Source organism: Corvus hawaiiensis, chromosome 9 (assembly GCF_020740725.1).
Source record: "Corvus hawaiiensis isolate bCorHaw1 chromosome 9, bCorHaw1.pri.cur, whole genome shotgun sequence".
Lineage (NCBI taxonomy): Eukaryota > Metazoa > Chordata > Aves > Passeriformes > Corvidae > Corvus > Corvus hawaiiensis.
This window is the reverse complement of record NC_063221.1, coordinates 27,709,593-27,731,253: the sequence shown is the minus strand read 5'-3', so window position 1 is coordinate 27,731,253 and position 21,661 is coordinate 27,709,593. Positions and strand designations below refer to the sequence as shown.

The following is a 21,661-nucleotide window of genomic DNA, read 5'->3' as shown; positions in this document are numbered from 1 at the left end:
TTTGCACTTTTTCCCCCCTTCATATTCCTGTGCAGCTTTTCCCCCTTAAAAAACTTCATCTCACTCTGCAGTTGAGCACATCTTACTTGAACTATTATTGGGATGGACTACTAATATCTATGTTATCTTGTTTACACTTCAAAATTCATTTGCTGCTTTAATTAAGCAGAGGCCAAAAGCATGTTTTATCTTACTCAAAATTCTTGAAAAAGGCATGTTCTTAGCTTGCATAACAGACATCTACTCAGAGTTCTTCTGGTAGTATCAGTAATTCAAGAGGAGGAACAAATTGTTTTCTGTACAGAATTACTGCTGCAATCCTGTAATTCCCCTTTGTTTTAACCCACAAGCCAAATGGCAAGAACTTAGGAAAAAGCAGTGGATACAATAGCAAGTGTTATTTTACAGAGAGTTAAACACTGCTTTCATTTGAAAGATATGACTCCTATCTATTCCAGTCCTTTAGATACGTCAATAAACAATACACAGGAGGAAACCTGATTCTAATGACCAGATTTTACTTTAAAAAGTTTACAGTGGAGCATTGCCATATTTGTCCTAATTAACAGAAAACTAATGCCTTGGAAAAGATGGTGAACAGTGAGGTCACAAATGTTGATTCATCCAGATATTAAAGAGAAGGTCTGAACACTGAGTGCCTGGGCAGTAAAACACAGCTGAAATTCAGTACAAATGAACTGCTGCATATGGAACAGTAATTTAAAATATTTCAATTTCACAGTGCAGAAATAAGCACTGAGTTTGTATGAAAGAAATGAGCCCCCAGCTTTAAGAGATCTAAGAAAACATCATCTCAAAAGTAGGAGTGGTCAGAAAAGCAAGTCAGGAAAGAAAAATATAGGCAGAAAATGCTCTTGTATCTTGAAAACTTTTTAACAGGACAACAGGAAGGCAGCATACAGGAAGGATACCTGGATGGACAGAAGGTTACAAGGGTCTCTCCCCATGTGACACAGTTAAACAGTGAAGTCTGAAGGTGACAGGGCAAGACTATAAACACCAGGAGTGCTCTGAAGCTGTTCACTGTTCTTCAAGTAAAAACCAAAGCCCCCCCCAGAAAGTCCCCAAAAAGAAAAAAAGCCCTCAAAAACCAGAGAGGTATAAAACTGGAACGTATAGGATAGAAAGGAGTAAGTTTAATTCTTTATGGGGTGTAGGTACAGAAACTCATGATCCATGCTAAAAAAGCTGTCCAAGGATTCCAAAAGGGACTGGATAAACTCATGAAAGACAATCCAGACATAACCATTTCTGGCTCAAATTGGTGAGCTGGGAAAAAAAATTACAACCAGTGGCAGTTAGGAAAGTAGTCTGAGGAAACAAATGATTGGGCCATCTTCATATTCCTTCCAAGATATGAACAGTGAGAAAATCCAGTGGGACAGAAAGATTTTTGGTCTGATGGAGTAGAGCCATTCTTACTGCTCAGCAATCTGTCGCCATTTACAATAGGAAGCAGAATGATTGGCTTGAATTTGCTCATTTTTGTTATTATTTTAGTTAAACCAGAGAAGTGAAAGTTTCAGTGTAAGTTCCTCAGCCATAGCCCACGTATGTGAGGATGTGAGATGTATCTGCTGGACTGAGATGAAGTTTATGGACCATCTACTAACAACGCCTGAGGAGGAAAAAGTGGATGTCTGCAGGTGTCCTGAATAAAACACTCCATTCAGTACATTAACATGAAATCCATGTTTATAATTTGACCAAGAGACACACAGAAGAACAGGAAAAGTATATTTAATTTTCTATTAAACTTCCAACCAGAATACATTTTCCCAAAACAGAACTTAAAGCTTTTACATTACTGACAAGAACGTCATCATGATCAACACCAGATTTTACCAGGAGAAAACAGGTAACATTTTGGTTGTACTCCCTCTCTGCTCTCCTGGGAAACCTCATCTGTTTTCAAGCTGAAGTATTATCAAATCCTGTGAACCTCACAGCAACATTCTAGTTCCTGCTTACTTCTGGGTATTTTATTTATTTTTTAATTCCAGAGTAGTAATAAGAAAAGTATCTTATAGCAAATTTCTAAAACCTATTCTAAAAAAATGTTGTTAGAGATCCCCTTTACAAGACCATTTTAATGTAAGCAGCAGCAAATTTTAGAGTGGAAGTCTGAAAGTATTCGTATGACCTGCTATTACAGCCTTTAAAAAATGCAACTCATTTCATTGATATGCCAAAACTATTTATAACTTTTCTCTCTTCCTTCCCAATTAACCTCAACAACAGTAAGCAGCCTAATTCAGCTCTAATTTTTACAAAATTGTCCATAGTGATTAGAACAAAAACTGTCACAAAGCCCCACCATGTATCATTTGTGTTAGTGCCTCAAGCTTAGCCATAGAGAAACTGATGGAAATTGTTAAGAGAATTAAGGTCTCTAACCACAGAATTTAGGTGAGAGAGGTCCAATCAAACCCAGCCTGTGCCATATTATTGATAATGTCTAGTTTCATTCTACTTTTTTGTCAAGAATATCAAGCACTGACTATTTACTCTACTGAGCTCAAAGTTTAGCTTTGCCTGGCTGAAGCTGTAGATTCTGAAGTTTCATTGCCATGCCCATGTTCCCAGAAATCTTCAATTTGCCTTGAAAGAATGCCTGAAAAGAAAGAAAGATTCTGTGAAATGCAATACAACATGTACTCCCAAATGCACCCTTCCAGATAGTTATGGGTTATTATGGATGAGCAGTTTGGTCATTCCAACAGTTCTGGCACACACCTCACATCCAGCACCAAATGCATTGTCTGACTGTAGAACAGTAAACCAAGGAAGTTGTATTTTTATTAATTTGTGATACCAGAGAGAATAAACTTGCTTGTTTATTGCTTGTTGTTCTGGAGCAGGCAGAACACCCCATGCTTTGGTGGCAACTGTTCATTGCAGACAAACTGATTATTTCAACTGCAAATAATAAAGCCACGGTGACAGTAGGTGCCACAACTGATTTCTTAGCTCAAATCCTCCTCAGCCTTAACTGGCTTTGTTCCTGATCAATTCAATTTTACATATCTTGTTTGTGAAGCAGACATGCAGAAAATTTGGATTTTTTCCTCCAGACCTTGTAAAAAGATGAACTGCATGCAGCAAAATATCCAAACTGTAGATGTAAAGCTGGCGTTGCTTCTGAATTTTCTACATGTATATTACAACATTTCTATAATGTGTTTTATCTTCAAATTTCTCCTAGACACATTTCAGTTTGCAAAATTTACCCCATGATTACCAGACTAAAATCTTGAAACAGTTACCCAGAGCATTCCAAATTTGGAAGCACAACACAGCAATTTGAAATTAACTTAAACGTCTGGTTTACTTGTACACTGTGACTGCTCTTGGCACACAGAGGAATAAAAAAAAAAAGAAACCAATGAACCAAAAAATCCCCAACCCCCCCACCCAACAACAATAAATAATCACAGGCATTCAGTGCATGCTCACCTCAATTTCTACTTTTCAGCATCAAGATGACTCCTTACACTAATGTCAGCTATGAGGGTAAAGCCCTCAAAAGAGAGGACCACATTCCTTCTTTCTTATGGCATGTTGCAAAAACTGGACTGCCCCTCTTCTCTGCAAACCAAGCACTATTATATCTCCATCTGGGATATCACACAGGATACAGCCCTGCAGGATGTCTGAGATATGTCCCTGTCCTTCTTGATGAATCTCATTTTGGCTGATTTGTTCAGAGAACACCAAGAATTTTTCAGATCAGCCATGGCAGTTGGATGAAAACATTCAAATTATTTCAATTTAAACACATTCAAAACAAACCAGTCAGTCCCCTGATCATGTCATCTTTGCCCTACTTACTGTCTGAGGGTTCATTTTGCCAGTCATGAGTGCCAACAAATCGGTGTCAGCCATTGTGATTGTACAATCTGCCTTCTTATCTGCAAGACAGGAGTTGAATGAAGATTCAAACTGAGGCCTGAAACAGTTATAGGAGCTACAACTACATGGAGCATCCCTTCATCCCACAGGTCAGCCAACGGTACCTGAAGTATGTACAAGTAAGAGACATTATAAAAATATCAGCAAGAGGCCACCCAAAGCCAACAGGCAGCTGGGCCACCTTGTAGCACAGACCACCCCAACACTGAAGAAAGATGGACCTTCCTGAAAAGTTAAGCAAATTAATTCCTTGAAAATAAATAATAATCTACTTGTAACCAGATAGAATGTTCATTGAAACACTGATAATCATCTTTGAGTTTTATCAAGCTTGTATTTACGAAGATCAGCTTGGAATAGATGAGTTTTCCCCCGTGACACTCTCTGAAGATATTCATTACTGACACTTCAGGCATTTCCTGCCCTCTCCTTCCATGGGAACAACATGTGCATTCTAAAAGCACTCATTTGAATTAATCCAAATACAAAAGTTTATAGGATCTTCTTACTAGAAATAAGCTGGAAAATTACTTTAATAAGCTCTGATATAAATACTGATGTGTGTACCAAAGGGCTAAAACCTGCACACATCTTTTCCTACACTCATCATTAAATTGAAATATTTGATAAATTGTTGTCCATGCAACAGAAGACTGTGGTTTTCTTTTTGTAATAACTTAGAACAATGAATTTCTGAACCAAATCCCCTGTCATGTTTTTAATTAAAAGGTCTGTGATGCAGGTTCATGGATATATGAGATTCTGAGGACTGACTCTTGTCTTTGGTTTTTTTTGGTTTTTTTTCATTACTAGGGTATGCGACTTCTGATTTGAGACAAGACATTTTCATGGCAAGGGTACAAATCCTGTGTTTTCAATATTTTTATGAGGTTCCCCAACACCACCCAGCCTGTATCTTATTTCTGCCTTTTTAAAAATGGAAGTTTATGCCAGCTGGTACAGCACTGAAACCAGTCAAGTTCTGTTGCTTAACTAGCTGCAGAGGAGAATTAACTTGACAAGGCAGACCAGTTTACTGCTTACCAGTGTCTCCAACAAAGCAACTGAAGAAATGGCTGCAAGTTACATTTCTGGCCAAAATTTTAAGAGGTGAGAACAAAAAAAGCCCAGAGGTTTAATTTTATTTTTTTTCCTTTCTGATTCCTGTGAAATCATGACAGATCTGCCTGTAGCCTCTAAAATACACAATTTTCTCTAGACAGATTCAGAGTAGATGATGTTTAGTTCTTGGTCTGAAACACCATGGATTAAAAGTGTCAATAATAAGAAAAGTTTAAAATTAAGATGCTCGACATCATTTTTGCTCAAGGTCACTACAGCTTAAACAGAATACGAGTCTATATTCATTAGTTTTATGTGTGTTCTGCAATGACATAATAAAAGAGCACTGACCTGAATTAACTGCCACAGAGCCTTTACCATTTTTCACATCTACTACCCAAGTTGCTTCTTTCCCACCAGGACCATCTTTTATTTTGAAGGCAAAGATTCCACCAATTTTCTTGACAAATTGCTCTCCTTCCTGTAATGACCATGGAATGAGAAAGTTAGTAATTTATTTCAACATAATGTTCTGATAGTATGGATTTAACAGAAGTAATTAAAAAACCTTCACCATTCCTACTAATATAAAAATATCTATTCCCCATTAGGCATCATTTAAACAGGCATCAAAAAATCTAAACAAACAAAAAACTCAAATTAATATTGACTATCTATACTGAAATCTATTAAACTAAGAAAAAATACCACTGTCCTAATAGCCTTGTCCTGATACAAGTTTGACAAAATGGGATTTCTTCTTCTAATCACACTTACAAAGCAAGCACCTAACACCAAACACAAGGTTTCCTTGGTTAGTTAGCAAGCTCCTTACATACAACCTAAACTTGCCTCCACTGACATATCCTTATGCAGGTAGGAACTGTGTGGAAAAAAAGTAATTTAAAGTCATGTCACAGTGTAGAAAGTTTTCTGTCAAAATCCAAATCTACAACACTTGTTTCAATGAGCAGTGCTGAAGAAGTGATGGATGCCAATACATTCCCATCAGGTTTCACACACATTCTGTTATGAATTAAAATCCTGTTGTAGGTAAAAGAAGTAGTCAGGTACCTCTTGGAGCCTCTTTTCAATCTCTTTGAAGACCAGATGTGACTTAAATCCATCAACAGCTGCACTGACAGGCACAGCCACAATAGGGCCGCTACTGAAATGAAAAACCCATTAATTTAAACACTTTAAATCACATTTTCAAATTATCAAATTTCAAATTATCAAAATATTTCAACATCTTCAAATTATCGTGAATAGGCCTAACACCAGCAAGAAACATTTTAGCAGTATAAAGCAACTCTGGTATCAGAGTGAAGTTTGGTCTCTTGACAGCTTGAATTACAATTGCTCCAGGTATCTGTGTATTCTGAGTGTATGAACTGAAGATTAATTTTATAATGAAAGTAAATCATTAATCTTATTCCTGATACTCTGGAGCAATCACCCTGCACGGCCTGATAGCAGCATGGAGACCAATTCTTCTTTTCTGCAGGGGCACACAGAGCTGAAGTACAGATAAATGCTCAAAGAAATGGCAATTCAAGCAGCAGGAGGAATAAGTTTACAGCTATTACCGTCTCTTGGCAGCAGAGTCCAAAACTGTGGTCAGTGACAGAATTGCTCAAGAAATGTTGCTGGAACTTACTGGGGTGGTATTGACACTGCTGTACAGATGTGTGACAGGGTAGCAAAAGTGGGCACTGTCTTGTCTGAAGGAGACAGATTCATCTTGCTAATAAACCAAGGCTGTACCAACAGGATGCAAAACCGTAAGGTTAAGAAAAAGCCACCAAACAAAAAGCAGAACTGTTTCAAAAACTAACGCAAAAAGGATCAAGACCTGCTGCCTTGATGCACATTTTACCAGCTATTCCTGAAGCCACAGGCTTGATCTGGAACCAGTGATTAATTGTATGTACCTTGCTGTAGGAAACTGGTGTGAAGGATCTTCACAAACATGGAGTGTCACCACCTTTCCCTTATTACACAATGCACATCATAATTCGGTTATGTAAGGGGTGTCTGAGCACATCAGCCACACTGTTCCATTCCCAAGTCTGACATACATTAGTGCAACTCTGTGCATCAGGGATCTCCCACACAGAGCCTCTGGGAGAACTAAAAGGTTTTAAGCTTCTCTAGTGTAAGATGAAATGAGTATTGCTAAGATTTCTCTGGGTTGAGTTGTACTTAAGAAAATATTTTAAAAATTCTAAGCACCAGTGAAGGTGAAATGAACCACAGTAAATTAGACTTAAGTTTCTTCAGGAGAAACATTATCTGTACATGAAAATCTCCCCCTGACAGGAAGGACTACTTTAGCAGCACCTCAAGGCTGATGATATAAAAATAGCATCCGTTTTTCTGTTCCACAAGGTGACAGTATTTTTAAAGGCAAAGCTCAAAGCAATGGAAAAAGGTGTACACCCTGTAACAGTCTTTTCCACTCAGATTTAAAACTGTACCAACACCCACTGACAAGTTTTGTGAGCATGTTTGAAGAGAATCCATGAGAAGACATATTTTTCCTCTATCTTTTCTCGCACATAGTACAACTTCTTAGGGATTACAAAAGAGACAGAATTACCAGCCCTGACACTACAAAAAGTCACCACTGCAGCCCTTCAAAGTTTAGTGGCTTCTCTTACCACCTCTTCCACAGATTATATTGCCACCTCACAGGAATTGCATGGGTTCAGCTGACACAGATGTTAGAAATAGCTGAGCTGGGAGGGAGGGATATGTTTTTTCTGAAAGGCCAGTGTATGATAAATTCTGCTATTCACAGGTTTTCAGAGAAAAAAAAAAGTACTGGCACCGAGCTTTAAAAGCCATAATGCCCACAATAAGTAGGTCAATCTTTCTAAGGAAAGCTGAAAGTGAAAACCTAAAGGGAACTGTATTGTAAAAGTCTCCCCTGAAATACTAGTATAGTACAAATGCTAAGTGTTTTCTCTCAATTCCTGTCCATTCCAGCAAAGAACTACAGCAGATGCAGCGACCTTCACAGCAGAGTTCTCCTCTGACTCTGAAACAGGCTACAATTGCAAGTGCAAACTCTGTAGCCAGGACTGGGCAAGTAACACACCTGAATTTTAAGGAATTACAGTATCACATGAAACAGGGCTGAAAGCAACCCTTCGTAGAGCTAAATTACTAACAATTTTAGCAGTGAAAGCAGTGGTTTCTCTGTTCCCATCGATGTCTTGCTGGTTTTGGCAAATCCCTAGTTTCAATTAATTAATTTTAATGCGGCCTGTTTTGTTCTTGGAATGGTTTTTGTTTGGTGGCTTTTTTCCTCTGAACATTACTCTTCCTTACAATCACATGAGCCATTTTTACAAGCCAGTTTGAGCTTTCCAATAACTCTCAGTGCACAATGTGACACGACAGCGTGTGAGTTACAACCCCGGTACAGACCTGTAGGTACCCAAGAGTTACAAGTGCCGGGTGTTTTAGTTTACAGCTCAATCTCTTCCTTGCGCAATAACCCTACAATAACTAAGTTTTGAGGACCCAAGGAGCAGGACAGCCAGGCTCAGCCAGCAGCGCTGTGTGCGGCGCGCAGCCCAGCGGAGCGCTCCGGAAGGCCTGGCGGCGCAGCCCGCGGATCCCCCCGTGCCGGAGCGCCGCCGGTGTGTCCCAGCCCCGGCTCACCTGCGCTCCCGCGGGAAGCCCATCCTGAGGAGCGTCACGACCACGGCGCCGCCGATGCCCAGGTTGTGCTGCAGCGCGACCTTCGCCCCCGGCACCTGCCGCCGCCCGGCCAGCCCGCGCAGCTGCCAGCAGAGCTCCGCGCACTGCGCCAGCCCTGAAACATCGAGCGCAGAGCGCGCCGTCAGCGCGCGGCCGCCCGCGGGCCCTCCGGGACACGCCGAGAGAGCACGGGAATGGGAGCTGAGAAATTTCTAGGGATCGGAGCTGCCAGGAATGCACTGTATTTCCTTGGGAAACCCAAAGGAAGGGAAACTCCTTTTCTTCGCAACCCTGACACTCCCTGATTATGTTTACCCTCGGTCTCCCCCCACTATGCCATCGCTTTTTCTGCAGTCAGGCTCCAGTCCCACCGCACACACAGAATCACAAAGTTAATTAAGTTGGAAAAGAGCTCCAAGATCATCGAGTCCAACCTATGACCAAGCACCAAGCTTGTCAACTACACCGTAGCACTGAGTGCCGTGGCCAGTCTTTCCTTCAGCACCACACCATCTCCCCGGGCAGCCCACCCCATATTTAATCAGCCTTTCTGTGTAGAAATTCCTCTTGATGTCCAGCCTAAACCTCCCCTAGCATGGCTTGAGGCTATGTCCTCTCATCCTGTCTCTAGGTGTCTGGGTTCCAACCCTTCTTCAGGAAGTTGTAGAGAGCGAGAAGGTCCCCCCCGAGCCTCCTTTCCTCCAGGCTGAGCCCCCCAGCTGCCTCAGCCACTCCTCACAGGATTTGTGGTCCAGACCTTTCCTCAGCTACATTGCCCTTCTCTGGACATTCCTCACACATTTCTCGTTTCCCCCATTCCCTTCCTCTCCCTTCCCCTGGACAACTGCACAGGTCTTCGGAGAAGGCAGACAAGGAACCTGCATTTCATGCACCAAATTCTACACGTTGTCAGCTGAAACATTACAAAGAGGAGGAGTTAAGGAGTTTTAAAATTCCAGTCATAGATGAGCATGAACAGGTTTCATTCACATTCCCTCAGCCTCAAGGAGAGACAGTGTGTACTGTGGTACAGCCTGGCCTGGAATGGTTTGCATATTTAAGAGGATTTATATGACCCTTGTTTAGCATATAACTGGCCTCAAGACTGTTTCCAAGGGAAATGAAGTTGACAGGCTGGAGAGTTGTAATTTTTTGCATTTTACTAACTCTTCCTCCATCCCATGGCAATGGAGAAGCAAGAATGCCAGTAACTACCTCTGCTTATATCACTGTGTAACTGACAAAAATTAACACAAACCTGGCAGTGCAATACTCCATCCTCTTACAGATACCCACAGTCTCATTTATCTGGAACCCTTTTTTCCCCAAAGTTTCCTAACACTTCCCCCTGCCCCTAACTGCATATTATAACTCACTGTTACAACTGTTTAGATTGAGATTTGGTATTTCACAAGGTTTCATCTTCTCCCGTTTTCTGACAACTTCTCATTTCCAAACGAGGAAGGTGAATTATCTTCACAAATCCAAACACATTTTATGCAAGAGCCAACTCATTTAGAAACAAACACAGCAGGAAAAAACCCCAAAAAACCAAACAAAACAAGGGAAAACCTATGTTGCTTGGAAATGGTGACCAAGTGAGCTTCTGTTATAAACATCACATAAATATTTTGACATCCAAGACTTAAAAAATTGGCTTCTACTACAGCTAACAATGGTACAGGCTATTCAGAGGCAGTAAAAATCTCCAAAACCAGAATTTTAAAGGATGACATCATATTAGAATAGTTATTCAAATACTATTCAGAAGTTGTACTATTGAGCAATTTTTTAGAAAAGGTTAAGCTGTGCCAACCTGCCCCAACACTTGGATTATTTGGAAATAAAACTGGGAAGAAGCTTTGAGGCCCTCACATTTCAAGCCTGAGTGGGAAGCACCTGCATGCTCAAGAGCTGTATCTCCTATCTAATGGGTGTGAGTAAATGAAATGGTTTTGCATACCTGTGGCACCAAGAGGATGTCCCTTGGAAATCAAGCCACCACTGGGATTAATAACCCATTTTCCTCCATAAGTATTGTCTCCTCTGTCGATCAGGTCACATGCTCTTCCTATAAAACAGTATTTATGTAAGAAAAATGTTCTTTTTTTATTTGTGATTTTTCAACCCTGCAGTAACTTACCAGAGATGCTGTGTGTCAGTCAAACCCTAGGAAATGTTACAGCTCATATTTTGCAAAGAGCAGACTGAAATTAGCCAAACTACATTAATGAGACTGGCTTATACCACTGGAGAAAGCATAACATGGAAGAGAAGCACTTGGTACAAAATTGTTTTTTAATTTGCAGTTCAATTGTTCTGTTGGTATATACAGCATTATGATATAATCAGTATAATGAAGCTATTTATATTTTGTTCATGAAACTACAGTGATAACTATGGTTTTTGTTAATTGTAATTTGTGACCCCCAGGACTTGAAGGTTGAACACCAAGTTGAACACAAGCCCTTGCCACAAAGGCAACTAATGGTAACTTGGGCTGTACATTAAGATAGTAAATAACACCACTCAGACTAAGGCTTAGAATTATTTAGCTTTCCAGACTACAGGCAGTTCTCCCTTTTAACCAGGTTCTGACTCATTTATTCTTGTACCAGCTTCTTCAGCCTACATTATTAACACTGAAGTCTAAAAGAGATCTGTCATGGTTCCATGGTGCCGTTAAATGAGAATACCAGTTAGCCTTGCACATCTAAACCCACAGTGGTTTATGTCATTTCATTAATCTTTATGCCTAATTAGTCTATCATTCCAAGATAAGTTTCATATACTATTAAGGCCAGACTGCCTAAGGATTGTGAGAACTGCACTATGAAATTACCAAGCACAAGACTAATTATTTAAATAGACAAGTAGCACCAGGATTATTCTGCATCAATTAAAGGAACAAAGCTAAAGAGCTTCATGTACCTGTTTAAATATGTCAAACATTTACCAGTTTTGCTGCAGATACCATAAAAACACAGCAAAAATGACAGTAGAAAGCAAACATTCAAAGGCAAATATCTGAAGACCTACAAACACGTAGGTAGTCTTCCTGGAGTTCCATCAATGTGTCTGTTTCAGTAAGAAAGCTCAGACTTAATACACCACCTAGTGCCAGAACATGGTATTTTCTCACATTAGTTAAAAACAAATCAGAGAAAAATTATATCAGATGATAAGCTATGCAAAGCAAGAATATATTTAGATTTTAAATATATCATGAAGTGAAATAGCAGTTCAATGCATTATTTATTTGAAATCAATCAAAAAACTCTTCAGCAGAAAATTTCAATGGTTTGAGTTACATACACAGAGCTAAACTCCACTGCCATTTAACCTGTTGTAAATCCTGCAAATTCAATGACATTAAACTAATGTGGACAGATTGAGCATTGTTATACAGTTGTCTTTAGATGCACACTGACAATGTGCCAACAACTCTGAGGCAAAGATGTTTCAAAGATCAGTGACTTGCTAAGGCCCTCCACAGGCAATTCTTGTCCCATTTTTATCTCCTTAGAAGGAAATATATAAATGGAAGGAAATCCTGGGGTAGGTAAGAGTATAGGCCTAAAAAGGGGGAGTAATACTGAGATCACAGGAGTCCTTAATTTGGGTATTTTTAGTGCTTTCCATTTTAATATAATGATGGTTTCCATTGCTGCTATTACCTTCTGGACACAATCCCAGAGCTTCATAGGTGATGAGCTCATTGACTGAGAAGCAGTCATGAAGTTCGATCACATCAACATCTGTAGGTTTCAGACCTGCTTTTTCAAAACATTTTTGTGCAGCTCTTTTAGTCATATCATAGCCAACCTGAAAAAAAGAAATTCTACATTAAAATATCATTACAGAAATATAGCTCACAGTTTTATTTCTACACTTCATTTTAAATGTGTTTCTATAGATCCTGTCAGTGAAATTAACCTGTAGGAGATGGTATTCTGATTTATTTTAATGCATCATGTACCCGAGTTTGATATTCCTACAATAAAAATTATCTAGAAAGAAATAATACATTCTAAGGCTTATTGTTGGCAGGCAAAAGCTTTCTGGGAAATATCCTCTATTTCTTCAACCTTGCTCACAAGCCAAATTGTTCCTTTGCATGACTCAGACAACAGCCTTGAAACAAATCCTCAAAATGTCTTGTTACCTTTTTCTATGATCCACCTGATTGTTTTAAGTTTCATTACTATTATAAACAGAAAAATGAAAGACATTTTCTCTTGCTGTTCAAACTGTTTAAAAAATAGCCTGTAAATAATTTCTTGAAAACAAGATTTCTCGTAGTCTGTTTATAATTTACTTACTGTCATTCCACAATCATACTCTTTGCTTATTCCATATCTGTCCAAATTAAATCAGTTTTATATTCACTACAAAGCATAATACATTTGTTCACTGACATGAAAATGTCTGCAGTATCATAAGGACTTGCAGGTACTAAAAACAAACAAACAGACAAAACCCCCAAACCAAAAACAAACAAAAAACCCTCACAAAACACAACCTAAAATCATAAACAACAAAACTAAGAAAAACCACCCCAATGAGTACCAGGGAATACAGAATTGCAAACCTACCATCTTCATACAACTGTTATCTTCAAATGTGCTTGGATAATCAGTAGCCATCACCTGGGCTACAATTTCCACAGCTTTTGTCTGCAGCTTATGCCTTTTCACAAACTCCTCATTAGCCAAAATTGCAGCTGCAGCACCATTTGATGTTGGACTGATTGGAAGAAAAATAATGATGTTATTGTTCTAAATTAGTAATGTCAATCTTCATTAGATTGTTGATCTTCCATAGATTTATCTTCAAATACAAACCGAAAAAACAACGAAAAAACCCCACTTTCTTTGGCTGATACCACTGAAACTATAAGTTCCATCAGTGCTTACTGGACACTTTCAGTAATATTTATACCAGACATTTGAAAATCATGACATTGAAATAGAAATGTATCATTAAGGTTTTTCAATTTAGGAAAAATCAAAGCTTCTGCTTGGCTATAAACATATATAAACACATATACACCCTCCAAAAGCGCATAGGAAAGGTTGAAGAGAAGAATTAACACTGAGCAATGGATGCACATTAGTAAAAGACACAGAATGACATAAGAACCCCAAGGCAAAAAACTTATTTCAGCTCACTGTATTACACTGAGAGCAAGTATCTAGTGCTTGGGCATGACAGTTTCCACATTTGTTTTATTTATAAAAGGTTTTACTTAAAGCAACCTGTAAATTATAATTTACACACAAACAAACTTTTAGATGTCCTACCATATTGGTCTTAACATCAAGATCTATTTCACCATGCAAAGTCCTCTCCTTACCAGCACTGTAAGACAGTCAAGAAATCAAAAATTTTGCGAGAATGCAGAACTTCATCTAATGTGTACTCCTTTTGGAACTGGGAATACCTAAGGAAAACACACACATACCATCTCAGATTGGGCAGTAGACATACTAACATCACACTGTTAGGCAGCTAGAGAGCTCTTTTTACAAAGTGTAAGACACTGGATAGAGAATTTATTTTTATATATTTATAGAATAATTTATTTATTTTCTCATTCCATAATAAAGAACATATGCTGAAAACATTCTGAACATATTCTAAAAATATTACATTGTTATGCATGAATTTTTTTTAACAACCAGGGATGTTCACTATAGAGGCAGGGTACATGACTCACGGGTTGTTGGTTGAATGGCTGTGGTTCTTCCACGCAATTCTCGCAAAGTATTCTGGATTTGTCCCTGATAAGGAGAAAGAAAGCTGTGTTGAAATACCTTGTTTACTCACACAGTGCTGACATAACAGTTTAAATATTGTGTCATAAGAATCTGACCTTTACAAGCATCTTTACAAGAGACACACACTGTTACAAAGGCTTTCCTTAGAACTCAATTGAAGTTTCATAATTAGATAAAGACTACTAAACATGGCTGAGTTTTAGCTGACAGAAGAGCCCAGTTGCACATTTAACACTTAAATAAAAACACAGAAAACCAAGTGCATTTTATTTGATGTATTATTATATTACTGAAACGTAAATACTCATTTTCCTATCAGTGCAAAACAGCTGCAGTGAAATACTAGAGTTTAAGTCTAAAATTTTTTCATATAATAGTCTAAAAGTTAGTGCAAATAAAAGATGCACACCAGGCCAGGCTGTTACCTTGGAGCCAATTCCCTTGCCTGGTGAGGGGTAGCAAACAGTAGCTGCCAAGTAGTAGATATTAAATCAAATCACATACCCAACAGCTTTTGCCAAACAGTTCAGCCCCAAGCCCATCTACCTATCCTAAGGCACAGGGATAAAATGCAGGAAGTTATGCAACCTTAATGCTACCATTTTTTAAAAACAAAATCCCATTATTTTTAAATCACTTCATTAACAGAAAACAATGAAAAAAAACATTTAACAGACCATATTTCTCCATATGTTCTTTGCCAGCGTTTGCAAACATCTGAGGTGCCACGGGAGCACTTGCTAGGCCGTATTTATTTATCATAATTTCCAAATGTTTGTCTATAGGATTAGTTCTGTCTGCAAACTGAAAACAGAAATACAAAGCAAGTGATCATTTCCTCTTCTTGCCAACATCACCACACAAGTGTCACAGATTTCAATCAGAGGTTTTTCCAATATTTTAACAATTCCCTGGGCAGTATGTTGCACTTCAGTGACATGTTTAGAAGTATTCCTACTTTTCCAGCTATAACAAGAGAATAAAGAAGCAGAAAATGCTTAACATTATACCTACCACACTGATTCATGGCAAGGATCACTGCTACATGATTTCTATCAGTCACTATTTTCAGCAAGGGACTTTTGGTATTTTTCACCTCACTTAAAATCCTACCGTTAATACAGTTTCAAATTACAAAATTAATACTGTATTAGTATTTTCAATTAAGCTTAGATGAAATACCATAATGCATGTGAAAAGATAACTCTTGCTCATTTTTATCACTTGCTAAATTTAACATTCTTCACCCAAACCTCTTGAATATATTATCAAATTTGGCAGTTCTGTAGTTAAATGACATATGGGCTCTAATATTGCTTGCCTTAAGGCAAAATACAAACCCCCACACACTTCTCCAGTAAAAACAAATAAGAGTCAATAAACCCTTAGTTTCTGGGAGAGTGTGTTAACAGGTCACTTGAGTAAGCATCAGGCCAGAAGACCCAGATTCTTTCTTTGACTTGCTGCGTTGGTTGAGAAAAATGCTTCAACTACTCAAAGCTCCAATATTTTATCTGATACTTTCCTTTTTCCCCTTTTTTAACCCAGCCTTTAACATAATCTAGGCAAAATACAAAAAACATGACACACAAATTTTGCATGGAATGTTTTAGAATTGACTTTTGTAGTATGTCATAGCTGCCATCAGAATCACAAAACTCATTAAAAGATTCTGTGGATCAAAAGAATGGTTTTCTTTGTCATCATCTACAGTACCACAATACAGCAACTGGTATTATTAAGAATACATCTCAGAGAATGAGGAAGTGTCTCTCATCTACAAACACAAAACATACCAAGTGTTTCAGACACTTACACCTGAAGCAAGAGATCCTTTTGCCATCCTCTCAAAGCCGAGTGCCAGAACACAGTCTGCCAAACCTTAAAATAAAATTTGTGGCTATTTAAAGCACAATGTGATTATAAATGACTCTATGTACTAGCAACTTTCCAATACAAGATATGTACACAAGCACCTACCAGCTGCTCTTCCTTCCTTCTTCATTGTTGAAAGAGAGTCAAATTAAGATGGACAAGATATTGATACAAACATATTGATACTTAAGAATGATAGATCACTACAGGGTTGAGGTTTATTTTTAACTGTCTGACAGTAACTATCACAGACAACCAAGCATTTATGTCTCAGCTACAAATACTAGAACAATCATACACAGTGTTACTATAGTTCTCATAACAGAAACATCAGCATCTGAGTGCAAGAAAGTATCCTAGTCCACCAAGGAACTACAAAAACAGAGGAAATACTCATCTGCCAGTTCAAAGCATAGTCTGTCAAGTCTGCTCTCTCCCCTCCCTTCCAAAAATGTATCAGTTAAACACTTGTATTAACTTCAAGTTTAAAAGAAAAGAAAAAAGCTTTCTAGCAGATTCTTCTATTCATCCTGCAGAATCTAGTGCCTGCAGTACTATAATGCAACTTGTTCTGCACTCCTCCAAACAAGTATTCCAAACACTTAACTGGCAGTACTGACTAGGTTCATACAGCTTATGATACAGGAAAAGACATGTACATCCATATACACCATCCTGCTGCATCCCAGGAAATCTCTTAGGTGCACAGAGCAAAACAACTCACCTCCTTCTACAAGCTGTCTGGCCATGAACAAAGCAGTGGATCCAGTAGCACAGTTGTTGTTAACATTAATGATGGGAATGCCAGTTAGACCCAGACCATGGTAGATTGCCCTCTGCCCACAGGTTGAGTCACCTTCAGATAAAAACACAACATTAAAATAAGGTACAAACTCACAAAAAGAAATCCTGCCATGTGTGTGCAGTGCTACCAATTAAACTGTAAACTTGAACTTCTGAGCTGTCACCTTGAGTATGGCTCTCAGGCATCCAGAGTAAAGAACCTCAGAAACAAGATGAAACTCCTCAGATTTTAAAACCAGAAGTTGGTCCTGTCTCTGTTTCACAGGCGGTGAACCAAAGGGACATAACTGGACTGGACAGAGGGGTCTTAGAGGTGTGGCTTGGAAGCTGCTCTAGGTATCACAGCAGACTGACCCTACTTCAATTGCCACAATACAGTCATTAATAGAGAACCAGAAGGAAAGTAAATGGAAAACTCTCTTTGGAATGGAAATAGATTTCCCTTTAATAGAAAACTTATTGATGGCATTTCTCATGCTTTATCCACACAGATGTCTGCAACTGTCACAGAAGTCACATCCCAATCAAACAACATTACTCACCATAAACATAACCCACACACGCCTGCTTCACTGCTGAATAAGGAATCCCAGCATCAGCTAAAGCTGCCTGGCCTAAAAAAACAGTTTAAAAGTTGGAAAAAAAGTTTAAAATTGAAGGGGGGAAAAAAAGAGCAGCTCTCACAACCATAACATGCAAACCTTGAGTAGTATGTATGATTCCTGCATTCACAAATGAGTTGTAGAAATTCCTTATTATATGGTGCAAATGGTAACATACTCTTGTACCTCATAAGGACAATTTCATACTCATATGGACAATTTCACAGTATTTTGAGTTCTGAACAAGCTTCTTTATCAGAAAATTTCATTCAGTCAATTCTGTATTCATGTACCAAGGTTCTTCATCCCAGTGAGAGTATGCTTTGAATAATATAGGTAAGTATTAAATTATTTAAGTGCACAATCCAATTTTAAGCCATCCTGCTGACTTCAGGCTGGAAGGGCTGACCTGGACAGGTCAGTTATGAATTTTGTGACAGTAGTCTGAGTTTTAAATCTGCTTTTTATATGTATTGATTTACTGAACAGTAGTTTTTCCTTCATATTTGTAATAAAAATACTGGCTGTAACACCTAAAATAAGGATCAGCAATCAAACAAAATGCTTTATTACTAAATTACCTGCTTCCGTAGCCATGTCAGGATAATCAGGGCTCTTCTCACTAGGCTTTGAAAACTGGCATGAGAAAAGGAAGAAGAACAAGCCAAGAATAAATCACAGTGAGATTTAATTTATCTTTTCCTCAAATTGGTATATTTAAAAGCTTTCTATTTAATTTAGAAATCAGTTTTTAATAACGAAAATGATGTAATTTAATTAACCCAAAAGTGCATGCACAAAATCTTTACAATTCCCAAGTGCTGCTGCCAGACCCTGCGATGGCTAAAAAGAGAAGATTGTGTAACTTTATGGAGCTGAGGGCCATTTTTGGTCAGGGTTAAAGAAGATCCATGACTATGGAGATGGACAATAATCCTGTCCAAAGCCTGTGGGTGGAACAGAGACTAACTGTCATCTTCACTGATTCATCATAAAACATGACATAATATTCACTGAGGCTTTGGTAAGTACTTCCTTTCCACTTTCTTTTGTTATACTTCTATTTATAACAAGAAATTGTTTGTTCTTTGTACAGAATTTATCATACCTTACTCCTCACAATTGGAGTAGAGGTGGCATTTCTATTTTCTTTGCAGTGTGACTCATTAGAGACCACCAGAAGTACATGTGGTTTGCATTTTACATCACTAACAGAAAGGGTCACTGCTAAAAGAAGTCCTCAAGCTAACTACTTATAATCCCACAAATTATTTGACGTCCCCTGTGAGTATATAAAAGTTAACTTGCTGCCTCCTTCTGCTTATCCCCCTGACTACAGTCATTTGCACAACTTAGCTGTACTTTCTGCAGTGCCTCCTTTTGTTAATTTAGACAGAGAACCTACACAGCAAAGGTCATAAGAAAAAAAACAGTTGGTGAGTTGATCATTGAAGTCTGTAAGAGTGATTGATACTGCTTTGGCTAACAGAGAGGAGAAGAGAATACTGACAATTCCACAAGTTATGCTCAACTGGTAACTGAGATGATCCACTTCTGAAAATGAGGAGCACTGTGGACCTGACAATTACACGCACAGGAAACGTGGACTGTTGTTGTGAGAAGATTTAACAAATTTTAGCAGCCATTACATCATTAATATTAATCAAATAGAAGCAATACAGTCCTAAAAGATTTCACAGTAAAATACTTAAGATGCAATATGGTGTCTGAGAGGTTTTACTTGTCCCTTACATGAGGACATCACAAGTGAGCTCAATAACTTCTACAACTACATTCTGTGATCCAGTCCAATAAACACAATTAACAGAATTGTCTTTAACCTTTTAATTCCTCCCCTATCACATCACATGCTGGAGAAATACCCATGCAGCAACAAGACAAAAAGTTATTATTTAAAAGGTGGCCAGGGGGATGAGTTTCTGACTACTCTGGCAAATATCAAAGTTGTCTTTAGATTCATCTACCAAGACAAAAATGGGTCCTTTAGCTTATGTTCCTCTTTGAAAATCATAAAATCGTTTACGTTTGAAAAGACCTTTAAGATCAAGTCCAACTGCTACCCCAGCACTGCCAAATCCAGCATTAAATCACGCCCCTACGGGAACATCTTCGTGTCTTTTAAGTTCCCCCGGGGATGGTGATTCCACCACTGCCCTGGGCTGCCTGTTCGTGGGTTTGACAACTCTTTCGGTGAAGGAATTTTACTTAATTCAAATTCTAACTTTAAACATGCCTTGTGGAAACTTGAAGCCAATTCCTCTTGTCCCATCACTTGCTACTTGGGAGAAAAGCCCCACTCCCACCTGGCTACAGCCTGCTCCCGGGGAGCTGTGGAGGAGCTGAGCGGGGCGAACTGTGCGCTCACAACCCGAAGGCCAGGAACAGAAAAGCCCAGGAGAGACCCTGCAGGGCCCCTGCCCTCCCTGAGCCCCGGGACGGGCGCTGGGCCAGCGGCTGCGGGGACACAGGGACACTGTGCCCGCTGCAGGGCTGGTGTATCGACCGGCTCTGTGGAGAACCACGTTCACCTTGGCCGGGGTCCGCCTCCCTCACACACCGAGTGAGGCTGAACTTTGCGCGGAGCCGCTCGCTGCCGCCCGGGCCGGAACCACACGGCTCTGCCAGTGCCCTCCTGAGGTGCCAGCGCGTCCCGTGAGGGGCTTCAGCCGCACCGGAGAGGGCGCAGGCGGCTCCCGCAGCACCTCCCCATCAGCGCCGACAGGGGACAGCCGGGGAGCGCCGCCGAGGCCGGGCCCGCGCGGGCCGCGTCCCCCCGCGCACACACGGGTGCCAGGGAGGGCAGCGGTACCTTGGTCATGCCGACGCCCACCACGAACACCCGGCTCTGCATGACGGCGATGAAAGCGGGACAGCCTCTCCTCTGGCTGCTGCCGCCGCGTTCCGCGAGCCCTCAGCGATGCCGGGGGCGGGGCCAGATTGGCGGGGCCGGCGCGAGCGGCCGGGGAGTGGCACAATCGCCCCGCCCCTTAAAGGCGCAGCGCCCCCCGTGCGACGCCGGCTGGGTTGTGCCTGTCCATAGCACAGCCATGGCCAGTCCTACAAACATCCCTGCTTATCCCTCTGAATTCCCTCAGCCTGAGGATTATCAGACGTTTTTCCAAAGCGGAGGTGCAATGAACCTACTGTTTTCTCTTCGGGTCTAGAGAAGGGCAGCGAAGACGGGGAAGGGTCTGGAGCACAAGCCCTGTGAGGAGCTGCTGAGGGAGGCGGAGGGGCTCAGGCTGGAGAAAAGGACGCTCAGGGGGGACCTTCCCGCTCTCCACAACTCCCTGACAGGAGGGTGCAGCCGGGGGGGGTCGGGCTCTGCTCCCATGAAACAAGGGACAGGATGAGAGAAATGGCCTAAAGTCGCACCAGAGGAGATTTAGGTTGGACATTACGAAGAATATCTTCACCGAAAGGGTGATTAGATATTGGAATGGGCTACTCAGGGAGGTGGTGGAGTCACCGTCCCTGGAGGTATTTAAATAAAGACTAGATGTGGCACTCAGTGCCATGGTCTAGGGGACAAGGTGGTGACCAGTCATAGGCTGGAGCTGATGATCTCAGAGGTCTTTTCCAACCTAATTGATCCTGTGATTCTGTAATTCTTTTCCTACAGAGACGTCTTCAGGACGGACACTCGACGAGATAATTCTCTTTTCCTGAAATGCTTCTTGTTACCTACAGATGGGTTTACAGTAAAAGCTGAACATCTGACCCTTCATCAACTCACGCTTCCAGGTGTCCATCCCCTTCCCTCACTCTGCCATCCTTGAGGATCTCCACGGCTCGAGCACAATGGAAATCACCTCCTGCCTTTCACAGATACCTCGGCGGCAGCCGGTGTCAACTTCAGCCAAGCTTCTGGCG

General features: G+C 40.2%; 1 protein-coding gene across 2 annotated transcripts; it reads right to left on the bottom strand.

Moving 5' to 3' along the window:
- Positions 1–1,745: 1,745 nt before the first annotated feature.
- SCP2 (sterol carrier protein 2) lies at positions 1,746–20,732 on the bottom strand. Of its 2 annotated transcripts, none has more exons than XM_048313133.1 (16): positions 20,598–20,732; positions 18,349–18,403; positions 17,708–17,779; positions 17,086–17,217; positions 16,303–16,367; positions 15,164–15,290; positions 14,426–14,489; positions 14,063–14,149; positions 13,302–13,452; positions 12,384–12,531; positions 10,670–10,777; positions 8,668–8,821; positions 6,070–6,160; positions 5,347–5,476; positions 3,853–3,932; positions 1,746–2,635 (listed from the first exon to the last, which is right to left on the bottom strand). In XM_048313133.1, the coding sequence occupies exons 1-16, from the start codon at positions 20,637–20,639 to the stop codon at positions 2,540–2,542; spliced, it is 1,602 nt and encodes a 533-aa protein (XP_048169090.1). In that variant the 5' UTR covers positions 20,640–20,732; the 3' UTR covers positions 1,746–2,539. The 2 variants fall into 2 exon arrangements, with proteins under 2 accessions (XP_048169090.1, XP_048169089.1); XM_048313132.1 differs by having other exon boundaries at positions 6,070–6,163; positions 20,598–20,731.
- Between the last annotated feature and the right edge of the window lie 929 nt (positions 20,733–21,661).

Bases quoted from the DNA above. Each gene is read 5' to 3' on its own strand.
- SCP2 (XM_048313132.1), bottom strand. From the start codon at position 20,639: ATGCAGAGCCGGGTGTTCGTGGTGGGCGTCGGCATGACCAAG. The intron at 13,453-14,062 runs GTAAGGAGAGGA...TCTTCCAATCAG, and splicing joins TTGACTGTCTTACAGTGCTG to TCCAACATCAAATGGTGCTG. The intron at 2,636-3,852 runs GTAAGTAGGGCA...CTTTCTTTTCAG, and splicing joins GCAAAATGAACCCTCAGACA to GCATTCTTTCAAGGCAAATT.